The sequence below is a fragment of the Ammospiza nelsoni genome, chromosome 15 (assembly GCF_027579445.1).
Source record: "Ammospiza nelsoni isolate bAmmNel1 chromosome 15, bAmmNel1.pri, whole genome shotgun sequence".
Classification (NCBI taxonomy): Eukaryota; Metazoa; Chordata; class Aves; order Passeriformes; family Passerellidae; genus Ammospiza; species Ammospiza nelsoni.
In genome coordinates this window covers 6,716,889-6,737,919 of record NC_080647.1, presented here as the reverse complement: position 1 = coordinate 6,737,919, position 21,031 = coordinate 6,716,889, and the positions used below count along the sequence as shown (strand labels likewise).

General features: G+C 40.3%; 1 protein-coding gene across 2 annotated transcripts in view; it reads left to right on the top strand.

Annotated features, from left to right (window-relative positions):
* LOC132080012 (integrator complex subunit 6-like) overlaps positions 1–21,031 on the top strand; it is a 49,802-nt gene that overhangs the window by 21,762 nt on the left and 7,009 nt on the right. For both annotated transcript variants that reach the window (XM_059482969.1, XM_059482970.1), the window contains 9 exons: positions 6,312–6,461; positions 6,916–7,005; positions 7,316–7,499; positions 8,298–8,426; positions 10,259–10,422; positions 11,475–11,627; positions 13,233–13,365; positions 19,146–19,240; positions 19,994–20,104. In XM_059482969.1, the coding sequence (XP_059338952.1) occupies positions 6,312–6,461; positions 6,916–7,005; positions 7,316–7,499; positions 8,298–8,426; positions 10,259–10,422; positions 11,475–11,627; positions 13,233–13,365; positions 19,146–19,240; positions 19,994–20,104 (1,209 nt within the window). The remainder of the gene's footprint in view (positions 1–6,311; positions 6,462–6,915; positions 7,006–7,315; positions 7,500–8,297; positions 8,427–10,258; positions 10,423–11,474; positions 11,628–13,232; positions 13,366–19,145; positions 19,241–19,993; positions 20,105–21,031) is intronic.

Below are 21,031 nucleotides of genomic sequence, written 5' to 3'. Positions count from 1 at the left end.
CATCTCCCTCCACACTGCAGCCCTTCCTTGGGGTGCAAGCCCTGCATTGCTTTGAGGGGAGGTGAAACTGGAGGGTGCTGCACCTGAGGGGTGTCCAGGAGGGGCTGCAGTGTGGCTGTTGTGTCCCCAGGGACAGCTGGAGGGTGACACCTTCCCTGCACTGTAGTGTGGGTGAGGGCAGGAGAGATTCTGTGTTATCAAGGTCCATAGTGTGACCCAGAGAAACAGGAAGAATTGTGGTGCCTGGAGGTGGATGGAGATAGAGGGGTCTGCAGAGTGACAGCTTTCTGCTAAAAATCTGATGTCAGACTGTATCAGCTGTGTGGGATCAAAGGAATCATCTACTTTGGTCTTCTTTAAGATGTATTTTTTTTCTAAAGATGTTTTAAAGCAGTTTATGCTTCTCTGGTCTCTTGGAGACGTCTTGTGTATATTAAACTTGTGTGATATTTTATTTGGCTGGAATTTAGGTGCTTTTAAAAAAACTAAATTTTCAGAAAATGCCCACTGGATTTCAAGAGGGACTTTTGATGGATGGTTTTCAGTTTGAGTGACCTACAAAAGCAGCAGAAATAACTTCACAGGAAGAAACAATTAACTTACTATTCACAATACGTAGCCTTAACACTGACCTGGTGCTCACTAGCTGTGATATGAGGAAGAGCAAGTGATGCTTCTATAGACTCTTCACTGTACTTGACTGCTCTGTGGGATTGTTGAGGGAGTAATTTAAACCTGTGAATTGGTTACCTGCTCAAATACTCCTCAGATGAGAACTGAGGAGGGTCTGTGTTAGGCAGGTCCAGAGCAGCCAGCAGTGAGCCCTGCAGCTCTCAGCACCACCCCAGTGATGAGCTCAGTTCACACTGTGTGCCAGTGTCCTGGGCTGGAGCTGTGCTCATCTCAGGTACCAGAGGTGGCTGCTGTGCTGCTCTCCTGTGCCAAGAACAAAAAATAATTGATCTTGGGAGTCTCTTTGCTGTGGGCTGTTCAGTGCTGTGCAGTGACAGGACTGGTGTGTTGCACAGAACAAACTAGAGAGTGGAAGTGCTGAAATGAGAAGAGTTCCGCAGCCAAAGGTACAGAAAAACTGAGAGCTCTGTTGCCTCAAAAATGGCATTCAGAAGTATTTGGAGGGGAGTCAATGTCTGTAAGTGTCTCTTAGAGCTGTTTTCTGCCCCATTTGCACAGAAAAACGTTTGTGAGGATGAAATTAGTAGGTGATTGGTAGATCATATGATTCTGAATTATTTTAGGAAAACGAAAAACGTTAAATAAAAATATATTTGGTGTTCATAATGCAGTCAGTACCTTTCTTCTCCTGTGTGCTATTTTTAGCTAGCAAATCTTCAAATAACAAATGAAACACATGGGGGTAGCATGGGCATTGGCTGCTCTGTAGTGACAAGCAGCCTTACCCTGTCCTTCATGGGCAGGGGACACAGGTGCCAGCACCTCTCCTTTCCCTGTTTGTGGCAGAACTGGGGTGACCAGGACAGTCTTGGCTTGCTAAAATTCCTCTGCCAAAGTTGTTGGCACTCAGGCAGGGAAGCTCAAGGCTGCATAGGAGGTTATTCCCTGCTGCAGAACCCACTGAGCGGTGCTGGGACTGGGTTCAGGAGATTACAAAGAGGTGAAGGTACTTGGGCATTTGGGAAGCAGCCCCCTGAATTGTAGGGTGTACAAAAGCATAATTCACTTCTGTACAAAAGAAATACCTGCTTCACTATGGCTCAGACATGAGCAGGTCTGAGTTGTGATCATGTGTACAGTCACCAGTGAACAGAAGGGTAATTTAAAAATGAATCATTCTGGTGATTTGGGAGGCAAAATGCTCTGCTGGTTTCACTGTCTTCCTGTGGTACTTGGAAATTCCATTACAGGAGTGGAATCAGATTTCAACAGCTGGATTTTTTTTCTTACCTCTTTTTTTCCAAATGATTGCCACTGACAAGCTAGGATGCCACAGGCATGTTGTGTTAAGGTATTCTTGTTTTCCTAAGATGAGTACATTTAATAATAGCTTGAATTATTGAGAAACTTAAATACTTTAAACAATTTGTAGTATCTGAAATGCATTTGTTCTTTCTAGGGAAACATTAGCAGAACTCTTAAAAATCTGTATCTTTGACTAACTATTGAGTATGTACTGTAACACAGGCTGTTGTGATTGGCATGCAGGATTGCAAATTGTCTTCTTGGAAGATTATTTTTAGAAATGTTGCAATTTTTGAATTAGATCTGAAAGCAATCCAGTGAACAATGAACTGTGCAGTTCAGTCTTATGGCATTGCTTATTAGAAGCTCTGAAGATGAAGACTTGCAGCCTCCACATCACCATGTCCCTGGATTCCTGAAGCTGCTGAAACTGGGAACTGCTTTGGACCTGGAATTCTTGTGCTCTAATGCCCAGCCTTTGGCTCTGCCCCTTTTTTTTTTTGCAAGCTGACAAAACTGTGCCAAGAAATAGTTGGAAAGAATAAAAGAAAAAAGCATAGCACCAATCAAAGCCAGAACAAACCAACAATGAACCAGTAAAACACTACAGTAACACCAGTAAACCTGACAGACAAACCAGTGTAGCTGAGATTTCAAGATCTGTGTTACATGTATTCAAAACTTGGTACTGTTTTACTTGTACATCAATATTACCCCTTTTATGTGATAAAGGTGGGGTGGTTTGTTTTTGTTTTTTAACTCCTGCTACAGCATTTTATAAGATTTTCTTTCTTTCTCTTGCAGCTAAAATCTTCTGTTTCTCCAAAGTCTTTTTAAGCTACCAACCAATCTTTTTAAGCTGCCAAGATTTTCTTTTGCTGCTGAACTCTGTCCTTTTGATGTTCAGTTAGTCCTGATTCCGCTTGGTGTAAATAAGGCCTCCTTTTCCTCACTCGATTTTTCACCTTGCTGTTTGAATTCTTGTTAATCTGGGCCTTTCTCCTGCTGAAATAAGCTGGTTTGACCTTACCTGCTTCTTGAAGCAGCTGAAATACTTCTGGAGCTGTGTGGTGAAATATAGAGCAGGGCATGGATTTGGCTGAAAACTAAGTTAGCAGAGAAGAATGTTACTTTTGAACTATGTTATTTCTTGGCAGTATGATTTGCTTGCCAAGGCCAAAGCCAGGAGCTGGAGGGTGGTGTGATGCTTCCAGATCTCTGGGTGCTTTGCAGGATGGTATCCAGAGCTTGCAGAAGGCCAGATGACAGTGCATTTTTGTCTGGTGTTGGCATAAGCAAAGAGAGTGAGATTTTTTGTTTTAGTACTTGTTTTTTCCTAGCTATATTTGAAAGTCTTCTGGTATGTGTTTAGAGTCTAAAATTATTTGTTCATATAAATTATCAAAGGAAAGGCCAGTAATATACTGGCAAGGTAAAGGCTGCTCAGATTGCTATTAATAAATTCTGGGCATAAAAGTGACTGAGTCGGAATGTAATATTGAAGATTAGAAGCAAATACTCTCACTGCTCAAATTGGTTCATAACAACTGAAATAACTAATATTCAGTTCTGACTTCTTATTACTGACCTGTGGAGGATTTGTAGTTTTGTGGAATATGTGTTTGCTCCTTTAAGGTTGTGGAGTTTTGGTTGGGGTTTTTTTGGTCATTAGTGTTTATCCTGGCAAGTAAAGCCAGTGAGTTTTTTGTAAGCAATGCTAGTGGCAGTATTTTAAATTTAGGAAGGATTATTATTTAATCACTTCAGCGTGAACTCATTGTGCATCTGCTCAGTGTGGGGTACTTGACTCTGTTTTGCCCTAAGAATGTTCCTACTGTATCTATGGAAAGGAAAATATACAGACTCTTTGGGGCTGCAGTTTCTGTCCCTGAAATGCATGTTTCATTATATACATTGGCTTGAGTCTTTCTGGAGAAAAACATTTTACAGAAGTAGACTTTCTTGTCATTGATTTAAGTGGTTTTGAATCAAAAATCTTTTTTTTGAGAATGGAGTACATTACTACTAATCAGATATTTAGTTAGAGCTGAGTATGGAAATCTTGCATTTGCTGCTCTTGTTCTCATTATGAGAAATTCTTCCATTTTACTCTTTTTATTTCAAAGGTACAGTTCTCCTTGACTTTATAAAGATCCTGTGAGAGCTGTAAGATGAAAAAGTTTCCTTGGACAGCCAACCATTGGTGATCAGCTGCTCCTTGTACCTTCAGCTTCCCAACTTCTGCCTGGGGAAATGGTACATGTTTTATTTTGCAGGCAGTTGACCACACTGCAGCAAGATCAAACAGAGAGCTGGAAGCTGAGCAAACATTTTCACAATGGGAAAATAGCAGAATCTCCAAATACCAGTGAAGAAGACTCTTACTGTTTATTTTATAAAGAATACTCTTAAATTCATCGGAGTTCAAATCAAGAAATGTAGACTGGGAATAATGTTTCTTTTGTAAATGTTTTGTTCCCCCCTGTGCTTTAGTAACAACATAAGGCAAATGGTCTTTGCAGGAAAACACTTTCTGAACTCCAGCCTGGCTGTTCCCAAGAACACTGATGGACTCACTGATGGGTGTTTTTGCCAGACAAAAGGGAACAGTCTCACCTGCATTTATGGATCCATAGAATTCAGACAAAACAATTTTGGTAACTGTGCACTTAAGATTGTTTAAGAGAAGCTTTTTTACGATAAGACAAATCATCCTGTTGAGATTTGGTGCTATTTCACTCTGGAAAAGTACCATTAACTAAGTCACTTTTATTCCAGAACAGTGACTCTCTGCTTGCATTTCATTTTTGCCTTGAGCTGACCACAGGTGTGGGAGGTTGCTGTGGCTCTGCTGATGAGATGCTGTATTTTAAGCTGTGGTTGTTTGTGAGTGTTGGTGTTTTATTGAAAATTGCCTTGTTCTGTTGAGCTTCCAGGGCAGTTTAATCATAAAGCTGAAGCAGTCTTGGTGAAAGTCTGTATTTTCTTTGTCCCATTGCAAAGTTTTCTCACTTGTATCCCTTGCATTCATCTCAAGCTTGAAGAACTGGTTAAGGGAGCTAAACTTGACCAAAATGCTTTTGTTGTATCATCTTATGATAATTCTCAATTCTGAAAAGAAATCCACCCAGCTTAGGCTTGTCAACTCAACAGAAGTGTTGATCATCACAAGTCCTTTCTGCTCAATTCTTCTATCTTTTACAGTTCTGAACATGTTTGTCCTAAGCCCATTCACAGAGCCCTCAGTGTGTGCTAAAGGTTGGCAATGGGCTGGAGCAGCTTAAAAAAGCCCAGGAAGATCCAGTCCTGGTGTTCTTGCACAACTTGGCACAGGCAGCAGGAGCTGCAGAGCCAGGGCACAGGGAGGAGAAGCTGCTGCACCTGGGGGTTGTGTTGCTCAGAGGCTGCCCAGCAGCAGTCAGGCTTTCTGAAATGATCCTGTCCATGTCTGCAGAGCTGGGATTCCTGCTGGAGCACAGGGAATGTCTCTGGTGCCAGATGAGAGTGAGCCTGGGTGAAGAGCTGCTGCCTTGCTGCAGGAGTATGGAGAGTGTGCTGTAATAGCAAGGCTGAGAGTTATAGGAGTATCCAGGACTTTGAGCTTTTAGCTGAGGCGTCTTAAAATCCTGTACCAATTCCCTGTGAGCTGGTCTTCTCTAAAACAGCTTCTCAACTGTGCAGCAAACCACTTTTAGGGGAAGGGTGTGTGAATCACACCTGTTGGGCCTGCTCACCAGAGAGTCCAGAGTCCAGATGAGGGTGATCCACCCTCATCACTTGCTCTTCCTTTTATCCCTAGGCTTTGTCAGCAATAACTTTTTTAAAGACCAAAATTTTAAGCTGTTACCCTGAGATACTAAACAGTGATTTGATTCTTGATAGGGTGTTTGCAGCCACTCCTTTCTTTTGTTCCAGACTTAATTTAAGGAAGAAAAGACAAAAAGGAAATGGGTATATGCCAGAAGAGACAGTGACATTATGGTGCTTTTATCTTGGTTTTACCTTTGCTGTTACTTTGGCAGCTGCATTTCTGATTTCCAAACTTGGCAATTTCTCCTAAAAAAGTATTTATGTGCTAGATCCAAATACTTCTATTAACAGCATCATCTCTACAACAGTTCTCATGGTGATGAAAAGTTTTCCCAGTACTTGGCAGTGTGTGTGTTTCTTGAGTCTCCCATTTAGGTGTAACCATGTTTCACATTAAGCTGTGCATACCTGGATTAGGTGTGTGCAGCATGAAAATGGTGCAGTGCATCCGTTAATCATTAGCATAATTAATTTTTTGTTGGGAAGAGAGATAAATGCCAACTTGCAGTTGATTGCAGTTTGCTGCTAGAATAACTAATAAGCTTTTTTGTTTTATGTAACAGGCTGGATGGAAGGAAAACCATGCAACATTCATGAATGAACTGAAAAACCTTCAGGCTTCAGGACTAACAACCCTTGGTCAGGCACTCAGGTCATCGTTTGACTTGTTAAATCTCAATAGATTAGTGTCTGGGATAGACAACTATGGACAGGTAACAAATCTATCTGTAGTCTTCTGTCTATATTTCTATGTTTTTTAAAATAATAGTTGGTGAGGGATTTTGATGGTTCAAGTTCCTTTTTGCATTTAACTTTTTGTTAATGTTGCATAGTTCTGTGTAAGAGCTTGAAGTGGGAACTCAAGCTTTTTTGAATTTTTTAATAATAAGAATTTTTTCTTATTATGGCTACTGAAAAGACTCTGGAAAATGCTGGCATTTTTTTCCTTACTGAAGTACAGAGAAGCAGAGTATAAATGCCCCAAGTGTAAACACACAGAAGTGGCCCATCTTGTATAGTTCTATGTGGTTCCACACCTATTTACAAAATCACAGGATTATTTTGAAAGATTGCTTATCTTACTGTTTATTTTATAATGACAAAAATGCAAGCCTCTCATCCTGTGTGTTAAGGTTGCTCTTAGCATTCTTGTGCTTTTGTTTGTAGGGAAGGAATCCGTTCTTTTTGGAGCCATCTATTTTGATTACCATCACAGATGGAAACAAACTGACAAATACAGCTGGAGTCCAAGAGGAGGTAAACTTTCATTAAGTTCTTTTACGTTATGATTGTGCAGGTTGGTGCTATGCTGAGATGAATATTAATCAGTTTTTTCCTGCTAATTGTACTTTTTCATAGTTGACCTGCTTTTATAGAGAATAGAAACCAGCTATCCTGTCACTCCCCAGCTCCTAAATTCATAGTTTGTAAGGGTTTTGAGAACTTCAGATAAATTAGTGGGTTGGAGAAAACAGGGTCTTTTACAGATAAATGAACGAATTTAGATATGATGTTTTTAGCTGGTTTGTCAAATACTGGAAAATGTTCTTCAATCTTTTTTTACCAGCTTCATCTTCCGTTGAATTCCCCTTTGCCTGGAAGTGAACTAACCAAAGAACCGTTCCGCTGGGATCAGAGGCTGTTTGCTCTGGTGCTGCGCCTGCCAGGGGCTGCATCTGCTGAGCCAGAGCAGCTTGGGAGTGTGCCTACTGATGAATCTGCTATCACACAGATGTGTGAGGTCACAGGAGGTAACTGCATGCTTTTTTGCTTTGCTTCACATTTGGCATTTTTTTCCTTTAATTCACCTTCACCTCTGTTTTGTCTGTCTCACTCTGTGTCCGTGTGAATCCATGTGGTGCTTTCTTGGATTTCAGTAGCACAGGAGAACTTTAAAATAAAGCAATATTCCTATTTCAGATCTAGAGGTGAGAGCATTTTCTAAATGCAGTAGGAGGTTTTGGAAAATTTCTTTGGTTATTCTGGATGTTGGCTTTGCTCATCATGAGGGGGCTTTGAAAAAATTTTTTGTTATTTAAGTGTTGAATTGAGCAGGACTGCTATTAGTGAGATGATAATTCTGCTGCAGGGCTGATAAGCTAAATTTAATCTTAAAAAAATTAATTCTGGATCCTATTGCTTGATATGTTGATGAGATTTTTTTTTTTTTAATTGGTGCTTGGGGAAGTTGTTGTGTGGGAGGAGGAGGTTTGGGTAGACAAAAGCAGATAGATTACATAGTCTTGGTGAAATCAGGCCTTTCTAAGGGCCTGTGTAAACTTGGCCTTGGTCCAGCCTGATGAAGCCTTAGTGGCCTCTTTTTAGTAACAAAATCTCAGCAGGTTGTGGGGTTTTGGTGCTTTTTCTTGGTTGTATTGCATTTGTAAAGTACTTTGCCTTTTGCATAAACTTGTACAAGGTTTGTTGCTGTTATTTTGGATAAAATTGCAAGCCTTGGCAGTGTGACTTAGGTAATAAAAGATCTTCCTCAAGTAAGATTACTCAAAATTTGCTTTTCTCTTTCCCCATGTAATTTCTCTCTTGCGCAGGTCGTTCGTACTGTGTCCGGACACAAAGAATGTTGAATCAGTGTTTAGAATCTTTAGTTCAAAAAGTCCAAAGTGGAGTTGTTATTAACTTTGAGAAGTCAGGACCAGACCCAGCTCCTATTGGAGAAGGTACAGTGATTATTGTTTTTTTACCTGTTCCTAATGTTTTTTTACCTGTTCCTAAGACAAAATGTTTTGTTTGTGTGTAGATGTCCTTAAGTGTCTTCCATGTCCTTCCTGCCAGCTTTTCCCTGTAGTGTACAGGATACACCTTTTACCAGTGTTAGTTTGATCCTTGCTAAGTTAAATGATGCCATATGTCTGCACATGCTTGTATGGATCATCTACTGCTGGCTGGCTCTGTGTCACTCTTTTTACCTCTTTGGGTGGCTGAGGAAAGGGAATGTTTGCAGGAAGCATTTAAGTTTGAATTAGAGTGTTGTCAGGACTGTACTTAAAATAATTAAATCTAGCAGTAGTGTGTTTAAACACTTAAACATCTCTATAGCAATCTCAGTGCTTAATTTTCTGTAGATTTTCATTCTGCTAAATGATCACAGATCAGTAAATGCAGGTGAACGTTCTTAACTGCGAGGGTAAAACTGTGCAAAGAACAAAGAGTTACTTTGCTCCCTTGAGTCAAGTGCATAAGAGAAAAAGAGGAAAGTGCACTCCAAATGTGAAGCAATTCTTCAGATTTACAGAAGTTCATGGCTTAAAGGAAGAGGAGAGGGCTGACCAGTTTAGGATCCTGGAATATCAGAAAACATAATAGCTTTTAGCATCACCTGAACATTCTAGCAAAGCCAGCTTTATTCTTGCTTTCATTCTGGAATCAGCTTTTTCTATGTTTGTTTTCTCCTTTTGCTTATTTAAAGAAGGCTTTCCTGTAATGCTGTGCTGGACAGCAGAGCAGCAAATTCCCAAATGTCACTGGTGGCCCAAATGTTCTCTCCTGTGTAGCAGAATGGTGAAATTTGGGGGTTTTGTTACCTTCATTTCTGTCACATTTGGATGGTGATGGATTGTGGATATGAATGTATAAAAATGTCAAGCCTTTTCTTTCCTATGGAAATTGAGAAAATCCTAAACTAGAGAGAGATTGATAGGATGTACCCAAGCTGTAAAAATCACTGTTTTTATAATGCAGAGGAACCAAACTGATGTGTCACTGAGACATAGTTTCCACAGTATTACTGGCTAATTCTCTAAAGCAAGGAAAACTAGTAATGTAAAATCTTTTTAAAACAAGGAAGATTGGTTAAGTGGGTGATCTCTGCTGTGCTGTTTGCTTTGAAGAGCAGTCTTTGAGAACTGCTGGTTACATCTGTAGTGCTACAAAGTTCCTTATCCTCAGCATGCAGGAGTCTGTGCTGGTGGGCTGGCAGGGAACGCTGGCCTGTGCAGCCCCTAAACTCAGGCTGTGGGGTTTAAATTATCTGTGGATTGTTTTAATTAAAAAGGTGGCAAAAGCTGCCTCCTGCAAGATGGATCCAACTTCTCCAAGGAACTTTGCTCCTCTTTGAGTTTCTATGTGTGGCAGCATCAGTCAGTGAGCACTGCAGCCTGTGTAGAAATGAAAATGCCAATTCTCAGCCTTTCCAGGTGCAGCAGAAGCAGCAGCAGTGGCTTGGTGCTGCTGTGGGAGCTGTGTCAGACACTGAGCTTAAGCAAATTCATTTTCCATAGTATGTGAGTAGGCCTTGCTGCACTCACTGTGTGATGGCTGTGCCACGGCAGCAGAAGGGAGATCAGGGCAAATATTGTAATGGTTTCTCAGATGATTCTGTGATACCCCTGGATGCATAGGTTATTTCAGCCTCTGATGTAAATATCTTTGTCTTTAGAACAAGAGTAATGAAATGTCTTACTGGCTGCTAATACAGAAATTTTGCTAGCAGACAAATGCGTGCATGTAGCTTTTCATTTTCTTTTTTTATTTTGCTTTGTTTAAATTTTAGATGGACTTGTTGATTCATCCAGGCCCATCAATTCATTTGCTTCTCAGCCGTGGCATAGTTGTCATAAGCTCATTTATGTACGGCCTAACCCTAAAACGGGTGTTCCTGTGGGGCACTGGCCAATCCCAGAATCTTTTTGGCCTGATCAGAATTCACCAACACTGGTAAGTAAAATAAAAACTGAAAAAAGGATTTTACACTAATAGTTGAATAGACTGGAAATAAATAATGATAGTGTAGTTTTTACTTTCTCTGTTTATAATATGATGTGACTTTGCTTTAAAAGGTTAACAGAATGGTATTATCTAATGTGGATACTGTAACCCGTGCCATTTCTTGTATCCAGAAAGTTCACTTCCATGTGTGTGGTTAGTTAATTTGCTGAATGGTTTTAAAAGGTTAAAAAATTGAGCTCTAAGTTATTTCATGTAGCACAAATCATAGTGAGCCTATTAAATTTTAATCAAAGCTTTATAAAATTCATTAACATGGAAAAAGGAGTATGTGTTTTTGAAAGAAGATCAACCATGGGTTTTCTTCCTTAGTATTACTTCATGTGTGGACTCTTTCACTAGCAGGAAGAATTAAAACTGAAACAGAAGAGCTGCTCCCTGCAGAAAATGAGGAGAAAGCAGTACTAATTTCTCCTTTTCTTACTGAGGTGTTCATACATTTGGCATGCCTTATTAGCCTATGTAAACATCTCTCTTTTGTTAGGCATGTTCTGTTCCTGCACTTCGCAAGTGCACCAGGTACTGTCTGTCCATTCTCCTTGCTCCCACCTCCTGATTGAAGAGGGGAAAAAAAAAGAAAGAGATTTGTAGAGAGTTCTTTGAGAGATTCTTTGTGAATTGAGGGCCCTCTGCCATCTGTTTTTCTGTGTACTTGAAGATGGGAAGAAGAGTTGAAGTCTCCTTTAAGCCTGTGTTGTAGCTCAATTGACATGAAGGCTTTTAAATATAAAGATAAATAGTGGCATATTAACCATGTTTTTCTCTTGGTGGGAAGAGTGTGTGAGCATTTTTTTCAGTTAGAGAAATATTTAGTTTATATTCTGTTGTGGGAGCTTGTACTTTATTTTCTTCAAAGGAATACTTTGGAAACTGAATATTTTAAGACTTATAGGATGGTGAAATACCCACTTATGGATGTTTTTAAGAGAATTGGTTTGTTTACCATAAATATGTGAAAACTGATACCCTTTTCTTCCTTTCAGCCTCCACGCACAGCTCACCCTGTGGTGAGGTTCTCCTGTGTGGATTGTGAGCCCATGGTCATAGACAAGCTTCCTTTTGACAAGTATGAGCTGGAGCCTTCACCCCTCACCCAGTACATTCTGGAACGAAAGTCTCCCCATACCTGCTGGCAGGTATTTGTCCTTTATTTGATTCTGGAAATGTAATGGGTTATCAGTACAGATTCTAGAAATATAATGGGTACTTCCATCTTTGCAAGCCTGGAGAATTGGGGTCTGGTTCAAACTCTGCAGCAGATGAGAAGAAACATGTCAAGGTTTCATTTACCTCCTTTCTAAGAGAATTATTAGGAGTCAGAATTGAGTGTTCCCTCCACAGGCTTTGTAATCTCATTTAATTCTCTTTCTAGGTCCATCTCATTTTGCTAAGAAATACGCCCCCCAGGTTCCATTTTTGGCTAAATTGAAACTCTCTGCAGGCTTTCATTTGCTTACAGGGAAAACCCAGAACTAGTTTCCATCATGTTACCTAATGAACAGCTGCAAATCATTTTCACTAGATGCTTGAGGCTGCTAATGGGAATTGAATGGAAGCTGTTGATCCTGTTGACTAGATTAGCCTTGAAGAGGTCGAAGTTCAGTTGCTGAAATCCTTTGTCATGTGATACTTTTGTAATTTTAAAAATAAGTTTCTGTGTCCTCTCTAAAATCAGGCTCCCTTCTTGGTGGTGTTCTTTTAAATATTAGCTTAATGTGTACACCAGGAGTATGCTTAGTATGATACTTCAGCTGGAAAGGTGAATTTGGAGGTCTGTTTTTATATCCCCAATAAATGCTACAATTTAGTTGAAAATATGACATGCATATTCAAAAGAAAAATTCAAGTTACTTAAAAAAACCTAATTTCAAAAATGTCCTTTATATTCTGTTAGGGACGTTATTTGCCTGAGTTACTAAAATTACTGCTATTTTTCAAAAACTGCTTTTCTTCTCCCAGCTACACATCAGACCCTTACAAATCAGAGAAATAGGCTCATTGTCATAGAAACCATGCAACAAACCCAGTTTCTTTTGCCCTGAAAAAACAGAGGAAAGCCACTTGCTATTTGCTGCAAGGTTTATTTTTTTCTAGGAAAACTATTTTTGACTTAGATGTGGGTTATTTTGCTTGCCTCAGTCAAGAAGATCTACCATTTTTATCCTGTTGAAATATTGTTTACATGTATTGCTTTTCAGGGTTAAAACCCTCATATATGTGCACTTAAAAAGATAAAGTCAATTTTAAGAACATTGGCACTAGGCATAATCAAGACATTTCTTGAGTGGTCGTTTGTTTTGTTGAATTTCTATGCTTAAAAACGTTTTGCATTTCTTTTTATCAGTGTTGTAAACATGAGTTGTGCTATTTTTGAGTCAGAAGACTAATTTCAAATAGCTTGCTTATTTAACATTCCTTCAACAGATGTCCCTAACCTGTTTTAAATAATTCCAAAAACTCTTCAGGGCATCACTTCACTGTAGTTTGACTAAAGCAGTAAAGATCACTCTGTGAAGAGCATTTCCACACTTGCTGGGTGTTCACTAAATGTTGCATGTCTCAGTTCATGACTGGGGAGTGTAGGTCCATACTCACCCTGATGTGTTCAGATTCGTCTGTGCTTGATAATTTACTGTCTTAATGCAGTTGGATTCAGATTGATGTGAATTTTTAAATGCCCCATGTTTACTGTTCTTCCCATTCTTCATTCTAATGCAGTGCTCTCTCTTATTCCTTGTCAGGTATTTGTGAGTAGCAGTGGAAAATACAGCGAGCTCGGCCACCCGTTTGGGTATTTAAAAGCAAGCACTACTTTAACCTGTGTAAACCTCTTTGTGATGCCTTACAACTACCCTGTTTTACTTCCATTGCTAGGTAGGTAACACCTCTGCATTGCACTGCCAGTGCAGCTGCTCCAGAGTAAAAGCAAAACAATAATGGTTGGTGTTCTGCCTTAGTTTGAGACGTTATAAAATAATGGAGATCAGAGAGTAGAGAATGTTGCAAACTCTTTTAACCTACTTTGGGAGGAGAGGATTTTCATACCCCCTCTCCCTTTTTTTCTCTCCAGCAGAGGAGGAGAGCTACCTGCTTCCAGTGCATGTTTGATGCTGTTCACCTCCTAGACACGTAGCCTCTTCCTTAACCTGGAGTAAGCTTCAACCTCCATTCTTTTCCCTCATTTAGGGTGTGGTGTATCCAGGTTTTGCAGTTGCTCTTGTAGCAGCTTATTTTTTACTGGAAGATGAGATGCAGTGTTTGTCACGGGTGTTGGGAAGAGGGAATTCCCTAATGCAGTTCAGAGCAGTAAGAAGGAATTGAGCAGTGAAACAGTCTGCATTTCTTTCCTGCCCAAAGGACCAGGTTTTGGTTTTGTTCTTTTTTTTTTTTTTTTTTTTTTTTTTACTCCCACAATGAAATTATTTTCTATATTTTCTAAGGAAAGATAATATGAAAAAGTGCTGTGTGAGTAACTGGCATAAAGGTAATGGCAGAGAGGAGTTTCCAGAGTGCCACTAACCTTTTCAGTTGCAGACGCTGTTACGGCTTTTTTGTTCTAGATTTTGTGGATGTTTTTAGTGATACAGAAGAACAATGACCAAGAATTGAGTCTTATTGTCTTACACAGGATTTTTCTATTCATTTTTAGGAGAAAATAAAAGATCAGAACACAATTCAGGAATGCTTTTTTGTAATCCTGGTCATAACCAAAAAAGAAGAAACTTGTGCTTGCTCATAATGTGTCTTTTATAGTTATCTGTGTAGCCTGGTAATTGTCCCAAAGTATGCAAGGAGGATGAGAGTTTCAGTGACTTTGTGGTTACTGAAATACTGCAGCAGACCCACTAGCTGAAAAGCCATCACTGATCCTAAGTTAACTTCCCTGTTCATTTTGATGTTGACATTTGCAGTTCTGCTGAGTCTTCCCTGGCAGCTCTTGTCTTCCCCCTGCCTCTTTTTTACAGGGGTGTAAATCTCTTCCTTCTCTTTGAGGAAAGGCACTTCTCAGTGTGTGTAGTGCTATTCTGCAGTTTACTCACCTGGTAATCCATTTCTTATATTTCTGAAGGCTCTTCAAAGGAAAATGCAGAGTTTCCACATTGCCTGAGTTGTAAAGTGGATGTTTTCTTGAGGTCATGAATCCCATGCATCCATATTGTTCATACAAACACACAGTGTTACCTTCAGATCTCCTTCCAGGGCTTTGTTTGTCCTTGGTCTCTAAGGCATGGTAGGATTAAGTTCTGTGGAATATACCTTAAACACAAAAGTAGATCTCGGTCCTTTTCTACTTGGCACAGAAGATGAGTGAGATGATAAGCAGCATGTCTGGTAAATTATTTGTAGATGATTTTAGCAGTACTGATCTGTATTTGGCTCTGTAGGTAGGTGGAACACTCCCCCTGTTCTACCTTCATACACACCAGTAGTGGATACTGATGGTTCAGCAGAGGACTGATAGGAGTGTGTAAAACCAATTTTTCATTACTCTCATCAAGATTTAAAAGGATGTGGAGAAGTCCCAAGACCAGGAGAAGTCTGCTCCATTCAGCCCCTACCTCCCATATTGATCAGTGTGGTTCTGGTGGCTCCTGCCCTACTGGTAGAATACTGTGTTGGAGGACTGGTTGGGACAGTACCATGGATAATCTAACTCTGTTCCTTCTGGTGTCTCTGTCAAAGACAAAACCACTTTACAACTGTATATTTGTATGTATTATCAAATATGTTCAACCTTAGAAACAGATAGTAAGATGTTTAAAGTTTTTTTTGCTTGCATTTTTGTTTTCCTCCTGTATTACTGAGCAGGTGAAGTTTGAATTCTCTTTTTGAAAAATAATGTAAGACAGCCATACAAACAGGTAAGGTAGGTAGGCATGAGGCAGCTTGCAGGTGATACTGGAGAAAACTGGAAGAAGTTGTACTGGTCCATGGCTGAAGGAGGTGAATTGTACCACATTCTATAGCTTTGGTGATTTTATGTCTTGGTTTCTGCAAGAGTGGGTTGGGGAATGCTGTAACTCCTGCTGGTGTTTAACTCCAGGGCTGCATTCAGAAGCTCTGTAAGGGAAAGGAGCCAGTTAATAGGAGTTGATAAAACAGTGGAGGCACACAGTCTGTTAATGGACTCATGCACTGTGCTGGGTTGGCTGACAAAAGCCCTGGTCTCTGGTCCATTCCCAGCCATGATGGACATGTGGGATGAGAGCTCCAGTTTGCTTTCAGACAGCTAGAGAGAGTCCTGATAGCTTGGTGGTGGTTTGCTCCCAGAACTGAGGTGGGCTGCAGTTCTTTCGGTTCAGTGGGAGGCTGCTGAAGGCAGAGCTTTTCACAGGCAGATAGATGCTGATGTGCTTCAGTGCTCAGTGCTTGGCCCACAGATGATAGAAATTTCCTCTTGAAGGATTGTGCAAAGCTGTTGTTCTTCAGGTGCTGTTCTGTTTAAAAACATTGTACAGCCAAGTTCATGAAGCAGAAGTTGAAGGAGGGGTTTTAGGGAGAGCTGAGTAAAGATGAGATATATTTCTAAATGCTTCTGCCTTGCCTAAGATGTTTCCTTGGTTCCTTTTAGCTGCATGGGTGGGAGGGCAAGCACTGCTGGGCAGTAGGAGTGACTGTGCATTGGGAGTGTCAGCAGAAGCAGCAGTGAAACAGCCATGCAGGAAATGTCTTGAGAAAGTGGTTAAATACCCTTTTCCTCTGGGTCTAAATATGCAGCAGGATGAGCATTTAGAAGATGTCTGCCTGTGAAGGACTGCAGCATGCAGTTTCCTTTGATGCTTTGACCGGCTCTGTGAGAGAACCTGCAAGTTACGATTTTATATTTTGGAAACTAAGGGCTGTGTTCTCACCAGGGTGAACACAGCATGCTGTGGCTCTGGGAGGAGCAGCCAAATAGTTCTGATACATTTTGTATCAATGGGGAAACAGTGACACAACACCTTTCTTAGGTAGTGATGGATGCTGTTTTCCATTGCAGTGCTTTATTTTTGCTTAGATGGTTTGCAGGGAAGGATACTTTTTTCTGTGAATGTAAAATCATGAATCTACTACCTAGAATAGAGCATTAGTGCCTAATTAGGAGAATTACAGGAGTCAACGGGGAATGGTGGTGTACTTGCTCAGGTGGAATTTAATGTGAGTGGTGATTTAAAAAATAAAAACAAGTTTTAAGTTTTACTTTTGGTTACATGGTGCATGACTGTTGTAATTTAGACTCCAGCTGAACTACTTAAATTACCTGCTGACTCTCTTCTCTCTCACACTCTTCTTTTTAACTGTTCACTGATCTTTAAAGGTGCATCCAGCCCCCTTCTGTAGTACTGAGTGTTAAAAGTGTGTATTGTGTCCTGTCACAATTTGTTTGTTTTGTACATTAATCTGAAGTAAAGACTTTGCAATGCAATTTTCAGTTAACTAGTCTGTGTGATTTTACCTGATCCCTTGAGTTGGTGCTTGCAGCCTGTTCCTAATGGTTTTTAATACCATGTTCCCAATTATACAGTGCTTTTAACTCCCTCTGAGTTCAGAAATAAAGAGAATTCTGCATCAAGTAGACTTTGCAGAAATTAGTATCTGAAAATAATTAGGTAGAAGTAAAACTAAATTGTGTAAGGGTTTTTTTCAATACTTTTGGATTTTTATCTGCAAAAATTTGGGGTTTAATCTGTGGAAGACATAGTTAACTGGATTATTTTTAGTTTGCTTATTTGTATAAATCATCATGTGCAGCTCAGGGCACAGGGGGAAAAGTGCCTTTCAAGTGGCTGTGTTGCAATCTGCTGACAGTGTGTGTCTCAAACTCTCAAGGTAGAGGCAGGTAAGAGGCTGATGGTGAAGTTGTCTCTGAAACTTGTGGCTCTGCTCACCTCCCCTTTGAGAAGGTGGCAGTTCCTGCAGTGAGTTTGTGCTGTGGGGAGGCTGATTTTAAAAAGGTGAAGCTCTGCATAGGTTGGAGAATTTTTTCCCGGGATAGCAGAGATCAGGGAGGTGGTTTGCATTTGATGTCTGGGAGTAAAAGTGCTGTGGATTGGGAGCCCAGGTGGCTGAGCTGAGGGGTGCCTGTGCCATGTCACTGTGCCCGTAGTGGTACAGCCTCACAGTGCAGCAAGTGAGGCACTAATCAAGTGCTGATATGGGGTTTAAGGTTCAAGCTGTACTCAACCAACCCAAGACTGTCAAATATTAGGATGTACTATAATACTGAACATCTTGCTTTTTAAGTTTATGGTTTTATGTTGAATTTTGAGAGGGATGTAGTTTAACTTGCATTTTGCTGCAAAAAGGAAATAGATCTGTGAAATAAGAATGGATGTTATTTTTTTTTGCCATATGTGATGATATCACCCCAGGTTCTTTTGGATAATAGGGCTAAGCTTGAAGTATATTGAGATTTTAAATGGAATTTTGATTTGCCCTCTCCAACTCCAGCCCAATTTCTTCAGGCCAGGGAAGAGAAGAAGTAGCATCTGTAGTATGGTTTTTCTATGTAATCCAGAATTGATTTGGATTGGAAAATACCTGTAATTGAGAGTGGTTTGTCTATGAGAACTTGGGAAGTAGTATCATAACATCTGTTCAATTTGTGCACAGTACTGTGCAAGTCCAATTTTCTTCTCCAAATACATCTTCCTGAAAACTCAGTGTGGAGAAAACTATTTCTTTGCTACATCTGTCTTTTGCACACCCTCTTCTGTGCATCTGTCTCCTGCAGCTCTCCCCAGTTAATTTTTGAACATCCCTTTTTCCAGACCTGCAGATCCTTCCATTAGCCTCACTTTGCCAGCATGCTACAATCCTACTAAGAACCTTCATTTCAGTGGATAATTCATAATTGCAAATGGTAAATTGCAGGATGCTGTGTTTGCTGTAGAGTTCACAGTGTGCACAGCAAGTAGGCCCACGCTTCACCTCAGCCATTCCTGAAAGCCAGGTGCACACCTGGAGGGAGCCACTTCTAAAACACTACCCAAAGCAAGAAATGTCTGCTTGCCCCTCTCTTAAAGGACAGCAGTTTTTGTAGCTAATTTCTCTCTTTTGTCTATACCTTTGGGAGACTTTGCTGCCCTGGCACGAGGCAGGTGTTGTGGCTGGAGGTAACCCCTTGTCTGCCAGGTGTAGCTGCTGCTGTTGGCAGCAAGTCCAGCAAAGCTGTCCAGAAGGATTCCCTGATTTGACTTGTTTTATTCTTTCCCTTTGATGCCAAAGAATATTTTTACTGGAGACCAGAATTCATCATACAGGCTGAACAGAAGAAAGCTGGTTTGAAAATGGAGCTGGAACCAAATTAATGTTGTTTGATTTAATCAGATCCAGGGACTTCCTGATGTGCAAGAGAGAGGCAAGGGAGGTGAAACTCTTTAACAGGTGGATCTGTTGCACCTTCCATGCTGCTGGTAGTTGTGTGCAGTGTTTAAGTCTGGTGTACCTTGTAAGTTTGCTTGTAATGGGGACTTGCTCTGGATTACCTACTGCAGCTAGGAGTGGGGATTCCCAATCCTTCACACCTCAGGTTAAGAGCAGTTTTTGGGGGGAAGCCCCATTGGGAGATGGGTGAGGGGAGAAAACGGGGGGAAACCTGGCACGTACGATGTTGGACAAAGCTAAAGGTCTGGGACTGTGTGACACCTTGTTTTGTTGTTTTCCTTTTGCAGATGACTTGTTTAAGGTTCACAAACTTAAGCCAAATCTGAAGTGGCGACAGGCTTTTGACAACTACTTAAAAACAATGCCTCCTTACTACTTACTGGTATGTTCCTCTTCTCATCTCATCCTCCGGGGTATAGTGGCTGCTGTGGCCAGAGTCCTTTGCATCATACCTCTTCCCAGTAAAGTTTTTTTACATAATTATGATGGCATTTTAGGTAGTTAACATTCTGCCTTTCAGAGGTATGTAGATTAGAGTAAATATTTTTAAGAATTAAAAAAATCTGTAGAAATACTGAGGAGGAGGAGTAGCTATGTTAATATATTAAGTGTTTAATAAATGTGTTTTCTGATCATTAAATATTAAATGAATTTTAATCAGAAGTACTTCAGAACATTCAGAGAAGCCAAATTTGGCATTTTTGTAATGGATAAGGAAAATGCAGCTTAGGTTGTTTGTTAATGTGGGTGAAGTGCTACAGCTTGGGAAGCTGATATTGACTGGGCCAAATAAAGGGTGGAGGGAGGCACTGTGTCACCTTTTACGTGTAGCTTGGACAATGCACCTCAATATGGACTTGCATCATCCCGGCTATTCTGGACCTGAGCCTTGGAGTGGAAATTGCCAGTGGCACCACGCTCTGTGGTGTCTTGGTGATGTGGCATAATGTCCGTTGTGAGCTAGTTAGACACCAAACTCATGTCACATGTTATTTAAATAGACTTGAATTTTAGTGGCCAAAAGTGGAAAAGCTAGAGCACTAATCTATGTGCCTTAGCTTCCTATAATTGAGCTTATAAATTTCTTTTTTAAATACTTATTCTCTTACTATTGTGTATTTTGTTTTCCTTATAGCCATTAAAGAAAGCCCTAAGGATGATGGGAGCTCCAAATCTGATATCAGATAATTTAGATTGTGGACTTAGTTACAGTGTTATCTCTTACCTTAAAAAACTCAGCCAACAGGTAGTATTGATGAAACCTTTGCAATTAGAAGTGCGTTGATGATTTAGTTTGTGGTAATCTCATTATAAAGCAGTTAATCCCTGTGGGAGTTCATATGGGTGTGCAGCATTTATTATCATTGAAGATTGGTGAGCATTTCCACTGCAAATATGGATGAATCCAGTATGGTTCTGTAGCCAGTGATTGTGCCTTCTGTAAGTGGTGGAGAGGAATGCAAATGAAACTTCTTCAGCTATACTTTAAATATTTGCTAGATTTTAAACTCCAAAGATAATCATTAATTGGATTTATGCCTGCTCTTGCCATTGTTCTTCACAGATGAAGTCAGAGGCTTGCTTTCAGTCTCATATTTATTTCCATGTGTCCTTTGGCAATGTGTATTTTCCAAAAAAAAAAAAGTACATTCTTGTCCATGGGGAGTAAAAATCACAGTTCAAGCTTTATATCTGAGCTTCCTGTTTCCTTCAGGTCAAAGTCTTTCTATGTGTTAAGTGTGACCTGGTGGGAAATAATCCTGTGTATCTTTTTCTCTTTGCCAAGACTGCCATCCCAGGTGTAAGGGCCTGGAAGTCTTTCCTCCTTAGCATGAGGAGCTCCTAAAACAGCAGTTCAGTATCTAGAAAGCAGTGGGCAAGCAGCCTTTAAAATTACAAAGCAAAAATCCTCCGCCTTAAAGAATGCACAAAACACATCCCAGAGCCTCTGAATGACTGAGCCTCTACTAGACATAAAACTTCCTGTGGTATTTTGGTAATCCAGTGATATGCAAATTGCTATGATTTATCTGCACTGTGGAGTTGGAATGACTGGAGATGGCTGCTGTGGCTCTCACAGGCGTTCTCAGCACATGGAACAGTTTGAATGTGTGGAATGCATTACCAGCTCCTCTATAGGCACAGGCAATTCCAGAATTCTGCTGTGCTCCTG